Source organism: Procambarus clarkii, chromosome 53, assembly GCF_040958095.1.
Source record: "Procambarus clarkii isolate CNS0578487 chromosome 53, FALCON_Pclarkii_2.0, whole genome shotgun sequence".
NCBI classification, from domain to species: Eukaryota; Metazoa; Arthropoda; class Malacostraca; order Decapoda; family Cambaridae; genus Procambarus; species Procambarus clarkii.
The window spans coordinates 21,376,042-21,388,541 of NC_091202.1; the positions used below are offsets into that span (position 1 = coordinate 21,376,042).

Genomic DNA, 12,500 nt, shown 5'->3' on the forward strand with positions numbered 1-12,500 from the left:
TCACGCCAGGTGGAAGTAGAACAGGTTCATTCACGCCAGCTTGAAGTAGAGCAGGTTCATTCACACCTGCTTGAAGTAGAGCAGGTTCATTCACGCCAGCTTGAAGTAGAGCTGGTTCATTCACGCCAGCTTGAAGTAGAGCAGGTTCATTCACACCTGCTTGAAGTAGAGCAGGTTCATTCACGCCAGCTTGAAGTAGAGCTGGTTCATTCACGCCAGCTTGAAGTAGAGCAGGTTCATTCACACCAGCTTGAAGTAGAGCAGGTTCATTCACTCCAGCTTGAAGTATAGCAGGTTCATTCACGCCAGCTTGAAGTATAGCAGGTTCATTCACGCCAGGTGGAAGTAGAGCAGGTTCATTCACGCCAGGTGGAAGTAGAGCAGGTTCATTCACTCCAGCTTGAAGTATAGCAGGTTCATTCACGCCAGCTTGAAGTATAGCAGGTTCATTCACGCCAGCTTGAAGTAGAGCTGGTTCATTCACGCCAGCTTGAAGTAGAGCAGGTTCATTCACGCCAGGTGGAAGTAGAGCAGGTTCATTCACTCCAGCTTGAAGTATAGCAGGTTCATTCACGCCAGCTTGAAGTAGAGCAGGTTCATTCACGCCAGCTTGAAGTAGAGCAGGTTCATTCACGCCAGCTTGAAGTAGAGCAGGTTCATTCACACCAGCTTGAAGTAGAGCAGGTTCATTCACGCTAGCTTGAAGTAGAGCAGGTTCATTCACGCCAGCATGAAGTAGAGCAGGTTCATTCACGCCAGCTTGAAGTAGAGCTGGTTCATTCACGCCAGCTTGAAGTAGAGCAGGTTCATTCACGCCAGCTTGAAGTAGATCAGGTTCATTCACACCAGCTTGAAGTAGAGCAGGTTCATTCACGCTAGCTTGAAGTAGAGCAGGTTCATTCACGCCAGCATGAAGTAGAGCAGGTTCATTCACTCCAGCTTGAAGTAGAACAGGTTCATTCACGCCAGCTTGAAGTAGAGCAGGTTCATTCACGCCAGGTGGAAGTAGAGCAGGTTCATTCACTCCAGCTTGAAGTATAGCAGGTTCATTCACGCCAGCTTGAAGTAGAGCAGGTTCATTCACGCCAGCATGAAGTAGAGCAGGTTCATTCACTCCAGCTTGAAGTAGAACAGGTTCATTCACGCCAGCTTGAAGTAGAGCAGGTTCATTCGCGCCAGCTTGAAGTAGAGCAGGTTCATTCACGCCAGCTTGAAGTAGAGCAGGTTCATTCACGCCAGCTTGAAGTAGAGCTGGTTCATTCACGCCAGCTTGAAGTAGAGCTGGTTCATTCACGCCAGCTTGAAGTAGAGCAGGTTCATTCACGCCAGCTTGAAGTAGAGCTGGTTCATTCACGCCAGCTTGAAGTAGAGCTGGTTCATTCACGCCAGCTTGAAGTAGAGCTGGTTCATTCACACCAGCTTGAAGTAGAGCTGGTTCATTCACACCAGCTTGAAGTAGAGCTGGTTCATTCACGCCAGCTTGAAGTAGAGCTGGTTCATTCACGCCAGCTTGAAGTAGAGCTGGTTCATTCACGCCAGCTTGAAGTAGAGCTGGTTCATTCACACCAGCTTGAAGTAGAGCTGGTTCATTCACGCCAGCTTGAAGTAGAGCTGGTTCATTCACACCAGCTTATAATAGATTAATACAGGTGTATAATTGGGTTTTAACAGGGTTATTTCAGATTTATTAGGTGAGTATGGTAGGTTTATATTAGGGTTTATTACAAGATTATGGATGGATTAAAAAAGGATTATCCCTGATTTATTATGAGTTATATATATATATATATATATATATATATATATATATATATATATATATATATATATATATATATATATATATATATATATATATGTTGTTGAAAATGACCGAAAAAGTAACATTAATAATTCTAACACGATTTTTTTCAATATTTCTTATGTTTTCCTTCACTGTCGGTGGTAATGGAAATATCAATTCTCCAAAATTACTTTTTATTAAATGATCAAATCCACAAGGGCCGTGACGAGGATTCGAACCTGCGTCCGGGAGCATCCCAGACACTGCCTTAATCGACTGAGCTACGACAGGGTTAAAAGGGTTGAAACCGAAGTTCTACTGAACTTACTGGATCCCGTAGCCTCTCCGAGGCACAAACCAGGCTTTTACACAACCCCCCTTGCACCCCGAGCTATGTCAATAGGCCGTTCTCCCTCTTCACCCTTACATCATCACACACAGAGATCACACTAACGTGATGCATCAAATGAACAAATTGCCCTTGTGGATTTGTTCATTTGATGCATCACGTTAGTGTGATCTCTGTGTGTACTTTTTATTAATGATCTGATGCCTAGAAGCGTTTCGTAAGGGCTTCATACATTCTCAAAGACTTGATTTACACTTAACACTACACTTATGATACACTTGATACACTGTGTACGAAACATTTGACCTAACTCTTGCTTTTTATTGGTTTTGGGTGAGGTGGGTACATGAGAATGGAAGTAACTGCCGAGGGCCTATTGGCCCATACAGTGCCTGGAAGTGGGTAGAATATAGTTGTGCATTAATTGGCTGTTGATTGCTAGTTTTGACTTTTTAATGTGTAGGTCCTTGCTGATGTCGAGTCTCCTGTTATCGTTGTATCTGTCGATAATTGTTGTGCTGCTACCAGATAAATCTTAACAAGCAACACAAAAATTATCGACAGATACAACGGTAGCAGTAGACTCGACATCAGCGAGGCCCTACACACCAAAAACCCACCCCACACAACTTCACCTCTCACATGTGTATTTAAGATAAACTTAAACCTTGTATATTCCTTACCTGAAGATGTTCCAGAGTAGAACGAAACGTTGTAGAAAATACACCCTTCAATAATCATTAGAGTTTCACAATCTCACAATCCTCAGAGTAGAAAATTAGTTAGAGACGTACAACAAGCTTGTACAAAAGATCAATAATGCCAATGTATTTATCTTAAATACACAAGTAAGATGTAAAGTTTAGAAGGGGGGTAAGGTGTAGTAATCCCCCCATAGGTGAAGAAATAAGGGAATAATGTGGGGTGAAAGCCAGTCAAACAATGGGTAAGGCGATGGGTTAGCTGGTAGAGATGTCCTTATCCAGCACCGGATAACGCTGATCAATGATTATGTGTTTATATGGCACTGTTTGTGTGGTTATGGCACTATTTATATGTGGTTATGGCACTGTTTATGTGTGGTTATGGCACTGTTTATATGTGGTTATGGCACTGTTTATGTGTGGTTTTGGCACTGTTTATGTGGGGTTATGGCACTGTTTATGTGTGGTTATGGCACTGTTTATATGTGGTTATGGCACTGTTTATGTGTGGTTTTGGCACTGTTTATGTGGGGTTATGGCACTGTTTATATGTGGTTATGGCACTGTTTATGTGTGGTTATGGCACTGTTTATGTGTGGTTATGGCACTGTTTATGTGTGGTTTTGCCACTGTTTATGTGTGGTTTGGGCACTGTTTATGTGGGGTTATGGCACTGTTTATGTGTGGTTTTGTCACTGTTTATGTGTGGTTATGGCACTGTTTATGTGTGGTTATGGCACTGTTTATGTGTGGTTTTGTCAATGTTTATGTGTGGTTTGGGCACTGTTTATGTGGGGTTATGGCACTGTTTATGTGTGGCATATGAGGTTATTTCACTGTCTTCATGTGGTTTTGTCACTTAAATTCTGGCTCAATCACTGTTCAGCTTTGATGTTATCACTGTTAAGCTGCCGAGATATCACTGTTTAGCTGTAGTGATATCTGCGGAAAATTGGCTATCAAACTCCAAATGAAGCCTCTGTTGCCGTCCAATAATAGAGAGTCGGCTGACGTGAAAAAATTAACCTCACAAAATATTGTGACAAAACTTGTCCTCAGCCCTTGATGAGTTGGTGTCCTCAGCCCTTGATGAGTTGGTGTCCTCAGCCCTTGATGAATTGGTGTCCTCAGCCCTTGATGAATTGGTGTCCTCAGCCCTTGATGAGTTGGTGTCCTCAGCACTTGATGAGTTGGTGTCCTCAGCCCTTGATGAGTTGGTGTCCTCAGCCCTTGATGAGTTGGTGTCCTCAGCCCTTGATGAATTGGTGTCCTCAGCCCTTGATGAATTGGTGTCCTCAGCCCTTGATGAGTTGGTGTCCTCAGCCCTTGATGAATTGGTGTCCTCAGCCCTTGATGAATTGGTGTCCTCAGCCCTTGATGAATTGGTGTCCTCAGCCCTTGATGAGTTGGTGTTCTCAGCCCTTGATGAGTTGGTGTTCTCAGCCCTTGATGAGTTGGTGTCCTCAGCCCTTGATGAGTTGGTGTCCTCAGCCCTTGATGAGTTGGTGTCCTCAGCCCTTGATGAGTTGGTGTTCTCAGCCCTTGATGAGTTGGTGTCCTCAGCCCTTGATGAGTTGGTGTCCTCAGCCCTTGATGAGTTGGTGCCCTCAGCCCTTGATGAGTTGGTGTCCTCAGCCCTTGATGAGTTGGTGTCCTCAGCCCTTGATGAGTTGGTGTCCTCAGCCCTTGATGAGGTGGTGTCCTCGGCCCTTGATGAGGTGGTGTCCTCAGCCCTTGATGAGGTGGTGTCCTCAGCCCTTGATGAGGTGGTGTCCTCGGCCCTTGATGAGTTGGTGTCCTCAGCCCTTGATGAATTGGTGTCCTCAGCCCTTGATGAATTGGTGTCCTCAGCCCTTGATGAGGTGGTGTCCTCAGCCCTTGATGAGGTAGTGTCCTCAGCCCTTGATGAGTTGGTGTCCTCAGCCCTTGATGAGTTGGTGTCCTCAGCCCTTGATGAGTTGGTGTCCTCAGCCCTTGATGAGTTGGTGTCCTCAGCCCTTGATGAGTTGGTGTCCTCATCCCTTGATGAGTTGGTGTCCTCAGCCCTTGATGAGTTGGTGTCCTCAGCCCTTGATGAGTTGGTGTCCTCAGCCCTTGATGAGTTGGTGTCCTCAGCCCTTGATGAGTTGGTGTCCTCAGCCCTTGATGAGTTGGTGTCCTCAGCCCTTGATGAGTTGGTGTCCTCAGCTCATCACTTTGAGTTAGATTTGATCTAAAGGATTAAACTAAAAGAAATTTTAGAATGATTGATCAGTATTCAGATAAGATTATATTCTCCTGTTTAAACATGACATGAAGTCATTGAGGCTTCACTGCATGTTGACCAAGCAAATTGTTGTGGGCGGCTGCCCTGAGGCCAGATTCACGAAGCAGTTACGCAAGCACTTACGAACCTGTGCATCTTTTCTCAATTTTTGGCGGCTTTGTTTACAATTATTAAACAGTTAATGAGCTCCGAAGCACCAGGAGGCTGTTTATAACAATAACAACAGATGACTGGCAAGTTTTCATGCTTGTAAACTGTTTAATAAATGTAAACAAAGCCGCCAAAGATTGAGAAAAGATGTACACGTTCGTAAGTACTTGCGTAACTGCTTCGTGAATCTGGCCCCCTGGGCCGGCCTTGTTCTAAATGTAGTCTCGTGTCGACTATGTGGCTTAGTTACATATAGCTTAGTGTAGCACACGAGGTTCTTTTGTCCATGTAGCCTACTAAACTATATCTTTCTTTTAAGCGCAATATTTCATACATATGTCGTCAGATAATTTAACATTAAACCCAACAGCATATCTCCAACGTTAATGATTCGTTTGTTATATAATCAAAGTAATTTTTCACTGTAGCGTCACTGGTCGCATATGAAGGTTTAGAATATGACTTAATAAGTCCCCACAGGTGTGTCATAATGGGAATGACTCGTTGAATAAGTTCTTACAGGTGTGTCATATTGGGAATGACTCACTGAATAAGTCCCTACAGGTGTGTCATAATGGGAATGACTCACTGAATAAGTCCCCACAGGTGTGTCATAATAGGAATGACTCGCTGAATAAGTTCTTACAGGTGTGACATAATGGGAATGACTCGCTGAATAAGTCCCTACAGGTGTGACATAATGGGAATGACTCACTGAATAAGTCCCTACAGGTGTGTCATAATAGGAATGACTCACTGAATAAGTCCCCACAGGTGTGTCATAATAGGAATGACTCACTGAATAAGTCCCTACAGGTTTGTCATAATGGGAATGACTCACTGAATAAGTCCCTACAGGTGTGTCATAATAGGAATGACTCACTGAATAAGTCCCCACAGGTGTGTCATAATAGGAATGACTCGCTGAATAAGTCCCTACAGGTGTGTCATAATGGGAACGACTGCCAGATTGTGCGAGACAATGGTTGAGTCAGGAAAACAGTATTTGTCAAATACACTGTTCTTAAAAGAGTCCCCCATTTTGCACCCGCAAGATAACGTAAATTCCAGGGGTTAACAAATGTTAATTTATTTGTTTGAGGAGCTGTTCACTTGAGACAGTTAAGCAAGTCCCAGCTGTGTCTGGGTACAAGTGACAGGATGAACAACCCAGCGGGTTTTCTTCCTATTGGGGAGTGTTGAACATGCTGCTATGGCGGTGTGTCCACTCACAGGATGAGTGGCGCTGCCCAATACTGTCACTATGGCGGTGTGTCCACTCACAGGATGAGTGTCACTGCCCAATACTGTCACTATGGCGGTGTGTCCACTCACAGGATGAGTGGCGCTGCCCAAAAAACTCGCCCCTCGGGGCAAAATTAAAAAAAAAACAAAAATTAAACCCCCATGGTACCAGTAGCTTACGAGGGTCAACTATAACAACAAATGCTCAACAAATGTAATAATTGTGCTCAACAACTGAGCACACGTGACCAAGTGCTCAGTTGAGGCTGCTGGTCGACATATCTTTTGGGTGGTTCTGTTTAATGGAGATATTTTCTTCTCTGTCACTCAACAAATATTTTTTTTCCAATGAATAGGCCATTGCTGGTCCGAGGTTAGCTTTAATATGATCAAGCTGGGTTAAGCATATGTTGGAAGCCAGCTACACTCAAGATCTCAATGAGTGGGGCTCAGTGAGTGAGTGGGGCTCAGTGAGTGAGTGGGGCTCAGTGAGTGAGTGGCGCTCAGTGAGTGAGTGGCGCTCAGTGAGTAAGTGGCGCTCAGTGAGTGAGTGGCGCTCAATAAGTGAGTGGCGCTCAGTGAGTGAGTGGCGCTCAGTGAGTAAGTGGCGCTCAGTGAGTGAGTGGCGCTCAGTGAGTGAGTGGCGCTCAGTGAGTGAGTGGCGCTCAGTGAGTGAGTGGCGCTCAGTGAGTGAGTGGCGCTCAGTGAGTGAGTGGCGCTCAGTGAGTGAGTGGCGCTCAGTGAGTGAGTGGCGCTCAGTGAGTGAGTGGCGCTCAGTGAGTGAGTGGCGCTCAGTGAGTGAGTGGCGCTCAGTGAGTGAGTGGCGCTCAGTGAGTGAGTGGCGCTCAGTGAGTGAGTGGCGCTCAGTGAGTGACGCTCAGTGAGTGAGTGGCGCTCAGTGAGTGAGTGGCGCTCATTGAGAGACATTAATCTAGTGGTGTGGGAGCGAGGCTTCGCTCTCACTATCCTGTTGACTTCATAATTAATTCTCTTTTTCTCAGGTTAATTAAGGTCTGGCATATTTATAATGACGTCCCGTTAGTAAATTCGTTTGTTTAGGTATTCATAATTATATAGACAAATAATTAGCTTTGACACACTGTTTAATAAATTAGATTTACAGACTAATAACTTAAAGTAACATATTTCAACAAGTTTTGTTATGATTCAGAATGTAAAACAATTAGTTTTATTTATTAACTTTCCACATATACATTTACTAGCTTCAATATCTGTATGTAATCTTATACTAAATAACATTATTTTTAAGGAATTAGGACAGTTAATAAGTAAATTTAATGGATTTAGTACAAGTTTAGGCAAGATAACAACTGGTATATTTGTGCCTGAATCAGCATCAGTCAATCTCGTCAATTTTAAACATTTTCAATGCAGTAAATTTTGAACTATATGAAAGTTCACGAGTCATGAAGGCCATAGGTTGTATATGTGTGCATAACACAGTTACAAAATGTTCACAATGTTACTGTTGAACTGTACGTATTTGACTCATTAGCTGTGGTGATATCGTCATTTTCCCGACCCTTTAAACGGAGCTCTAATCGTATTATGGAATTAATGTTTGAAAATGTATTTGGTTTCAATATTTGTGGTATACGAGGATGACCCATTGAATGTGTTATGAAGGTGCAACACTTGTGGATCAAGATTCAAAACATCAGTGTTGACCAGACCACACACTAGAAAGTGAAGGGACGACGACGTTTCGGTCCGTCCTGGACCAATCTCAAGTCGATTGTGACGATTGACTTGAGAATGGATTGTGGTTTTCAACCACATTATTGTGACTCATCGCCTGAAAAACATCAGTGTCTGGTGGTACAAGGGATTATAGGATGGTACAAGGTGGTATTAGATACGGTGAACAAAGCAGTCTATAGTGGAACAAGTCATTGTATAGGAGAACAAGGCAGTGTGTAGTGGAACAAGTCATTGTATAGGAGAACAAGGCAGTGTGTAGTGGAACAAGTCATTGTATAGGAGAACAAGGCAGTGTGTAGTGGAACAAGTCATTGTATAGGAGAACAAGGCAGTGTGTAGTGGAACAAGTCATTGTATAGGAGAACAAGGCAGTGTGTAGTGGAACAAGTCATTGTATAGGAGAACAAGGCAGTGTGTAGTGGAACAAGTCATTGTATAGGAGAACAAGGCAGTGTGTAGTGGAACAAGTCATTGTATAGGAGAACAAGGCAGTGTGTAGTGGAACAAGTCATTGTATAGGAGAACAAGGCAGTGTGTAGTGGAACAAGTCATTGTATAGGAGAACAAGGCAGTGTGTAGTGGAACAAGTCATTGTATAGGAGAACAAGGCAGTGTGTAGTGGAACAAGTCATTGTATAGGAGAACAAGGCAGTGTATAGTGGAACAAGTCATTGTATAGGAGAACAAGGCAGTGTGTAGTGGAACAAGTCATTGTATAGGAGAACAAGGCAGTGTGTAGTGGAACAAGTCATTGTATAGGAGAACAAGGCAGTGTGTAGTGGAACAAGTCATTGTATAGGAGAACAAGGCAGTGTGTAGTGGAACAAGTCATTGTATAGGAGAACAAGGCAGTGTGTAGTGGAACAAGTCATTGTATAGGAGAACAAGGCAGTGTGTAGTGGAACAAGTCATTGTATAGGAGAACAAGGCAGTGTGTAGTGGAACAAGTCATTGTATAGGAGAACAAGGCAGTGTGTAGTGGAACAAGTCATTGTATAGGAGAACAAGGCAGTGTGTAGTGGAACAAGTCATTGTAAAGGAGAACAAGGCAGTGTGTAGTGGAACAAGTCATTGTATAGGAGAACAAGGTAGTGTGTAGTGGAACAAGTCATTGTATAGGAGAACAAGGCAGTGTGTAGTGGAACAAGTCATTGTATAGGAGAACAAGGCAGTGTGTAGTGGAACAAGTCATTGTATAGGAGAACAAGGCAGTGTGTAGTGGAACAAGTCATTGTATAGGAGAACAAGGCAGTGTGTAGTGGAACAAGTCATTGTATAGGAGAACAAGGCAGTGTGTAGTGGAACAAGTCATTGTATAGGAGAACAAGGCAGTGTGTAGTGGAACAAGTCATTGTATAGGAGAACAAGGCAGTGTGTAGTGGAACAAGTCATTGTATAGGAGAACAAGGCAGTGTGTAGTGGAACAAGTCATTGTATAGGAGAACAAGGCAGTGTGTAGTGGAACAAGTCATTGTATAGGAGAACAAGGCAGTGTGTAGTGGAACAAGTCATTGTATAGGAGAACAAGGCAGTGTGTAGTGGAACAAAGTTTGTGCATGGGTTTAAAAGGCAGTGTAGTGGGGGAACAAATCTTGGGTACACTAAGCCGGGAGGATTGAATGGGCACCAATTCTTAATTGCTCGACCCTGTCCACTCAACAGTAATGGTTCGCCCCTGTTCACCCAGCAGTAATTGTTAGCCCCTGTTCACCCAGCAGTAATTGTTAGCCCCTGTTCACCCAGCAGTAATTGTTAGCCCCTGTTCACCCAGCAGTAATTGTTAGCCCCTGTTCACCTAGCAGTAATTGTTAGCCCCTGTTCACCCAGCAGTAATTGTTAGCCCCTGTTCACCCAGCAGTAATTGTTAGCCCCTGTTCACCCAGCAGTAATTGTTAGCCCCTGTTCACCCAGCAGTAATTGTTAGCCCCTGTTCACCCAGCAGTAATTGTTAGCCCCTGTTCACCCAGCAGTAATTGTTAGCCCCTGTTCACCCAGCAGTAATTGTTAGCCCCTGTACACCCAGCAGTAATTGTTAGCCCCTGTTCACCCAGCAGTAATTGTTAGCCCCTGTTCACCCAGCAGTAATTGTTAGCCCCTGTTCACCCAGCAGTAATTGTTAGCCCCTGTTCACCCAGCAGTAATTGTTAGCCCCTGTTCACCCAGCAGTAATTGTTAGCCCCTGTACACCCAGCAGTAATTGTTAGCCCCTGTTCACCCAGCAGTAATTATTAGCCCCTGTTCACCCAGCAGTAATTGTTAGCCCCTGTTCACCCAGCAGTAATTGTTAGCCCCTGTTCACCCAGCAGTAATTGTTAGCCCCTGTTCACCCAGCAGTAATTTTTAGCCCCTGTTCACCCAGCAGTAATTGTTAGCCCCTGTTCACCCAGCAGTAATTGGGGAATATGTTTGCAAGCCAATTAGTGGGTCGTATTTCAGGGCAGAACTTACAAGTTTAGACTTAAGCTAAGCTGTGTGAAGAAAAACTTCTAAGACCTCTAACAAGACTCAGAAGTTATCATGTTCTTCCTTAAGACTTTGTGATGTATAAATTGGCCCCAAAATATACATACCAGCTGCTTTACATATTCAATAACCCCCCTCGACCCATCATTTATTTGGCAAGAATGGGTAAATATGTCCGATTTACATATGTATTGTTATGCAATGTATCATACATATGCAATGACCAGTTATGGCAAGGCAACACTAATTGTTTTAAGATTGCAAATTCTTCACGTTTGAAGAGACTGGCGGAGATGACTGCAACAAAGATCACTGTAGCCAAATCGCTGCATCTTAAGTCATTGCATCCTAAATCACTGCATCACAGGTCATTGCAACACTGATCACTGCATCAGAGATCACTCAATCAATCAGAAATCTCTGCATCATAGTTCACTTCATTCAGAGAGCGCTGCTTCATAGTTCACTGCATCAGAGATCGCTGCTTCATAGTTCACTGCATCAGAGATCGCTGCTTCATAGTTCACTGCATCAGAGATCGCTGCTTCATAGTTCACTGCATCAGAGATCACTGCATCACAGTTTATTGCATCAATCAGAGATCACTGCCTGACGCGTCACTGCACCAAAGATCAATGCATCATAACTGATCTTATCAGAGATCAAGGTATGAGCGATCACTGCACCAGAGATCACTGCAGCACAGAACACTGCATCAGATAACACCAGATATGACTGCAGGAGATATCACTGAATCACATATCACTGCAACAGAGATCTCTGTATCCAAAATCACAACAGGAAACATTTCTTCATCATTCTCTCTCTCTCTCTCTCTCTCTCTCTCTCTCTCTCTCTCTCTCTCTCTCTCTCTCTCTCTCTCTCTCTCTCTTAATCACTGACTGAATTATCACTGACTGTCACTCTTTAATTCCTGTAACTAGCATTAATAAAGCACCGTTAGAAAGTATGAATATTAGCTGAAGCTAATATTAGTCCAGTTTTAGCCTGAAGCTTATGTTAGCCCAGTGAAGCTAACATAAGCAATTTTGTTTTGCCTCGCCTGGTAACATAAGCTGGGGGACTGAACTCGGTAACGTGGCAAAGATAATCCCAGATGTACAAGCATTTCTTCACAAACTCTTAATGTCTTGATAATTCTTACTGTTTTATCCTAACTAAACAAGTCACCCCCCCCCCAAAAAAAAAAAAGATAAACAACCCGTGGCTTAGTAACTGCATAAATATATCAAACAATTAAAAGCAGGAATATGAGATTCCTGCTTTTTATTGGAGCAGGAATATATAAAATATATATTCATTATTAATATAATGATAATGAATATAAAATATTTCAAAAGATTTTGGTTCAAACAGCTTTATTTCTCTCTAGATAAATATGATATACTTAGCTCCTGCCAATATGGCTTCAGATACCACAAGAAGCACCAACAAAGCTTTAATTAATATTATTTGGAGGATTCATAAATCTCTTGACTAAAATTAATCTCTTATTGGTCTGGTTGTTGACCTGCATAAGGACTTCGATCCCACGTTAGTAAGTTTTTTTTAATTATTATTATTTTCTACCACAGACGTGGCCAGACATTTACAATGCTAATCAGAAAATATACATTTTCTTCTGTCCTCCATGGAGAGGGTTAGAGATGTGTTAAACATATCGTTCAGGGATTTATTGAACAATCAACCACAGAAGGTGATTCGGTGTTTTTAAAATGCAAAGATAACGTACATGCTTAAGTACATAGATACACAGATTTACGTATGCTCTACATAGAGTGTTCGATTATCCACGAT

General features: G+C 43.1%; 3 protein-coding genes across 3 annotated transcripts in view; 2 read left to right on the top strand and 1 right to left on the bottom strand.

Moving 5' to 3' along the window:
* Positions 1–2,873, bottom strand: part of LOC138352430 (glutamine-rich protein 2-like) — a 43,167-nt gene extending 40,294 nt beyond the window's left edge. The window contains exons 1-2 of the mRNA XM_069304918.1: positions 2,816–2,873; positions 1–1,629 (exon numbers count right to left, since the gene is read on the bottom strand). The exon at positions 1–1,629 is cut by the window's left edge and continues 300 nt beyond it. Coding sequence (XP_069161019.1) covers positions 1–1,629; positions 2,816–2,873 — 1,687 coding nt within the window. The remainder of the gene's footprint in view (positions 1,630–2,815) is intronic.
* mAChR-A (muscarinic Acetylcholine Receptor, A-type) overlaps positions 1–12,500 on the top strand; it is a gene marked incomplete in the record, with an annotated part of 293,681 nt that overhangs the window by 157,954 nt on the left and 123,227 nt on the right.
* LOC138352431 (fap1 adhesin-like) lies at positions 3,075–5,052 on the top strand. The gene is made up of 2 exons (XM_069304919.1): positions 3,075–3,078; positions 3,896–5,052. Exons 1-2 carry the CDS (start codon positions 3,075–3,077, stop codon positions 5,050–5,052), a joined length of 1,161 nt encoding a protein of 386 aa, XP_069161020.1.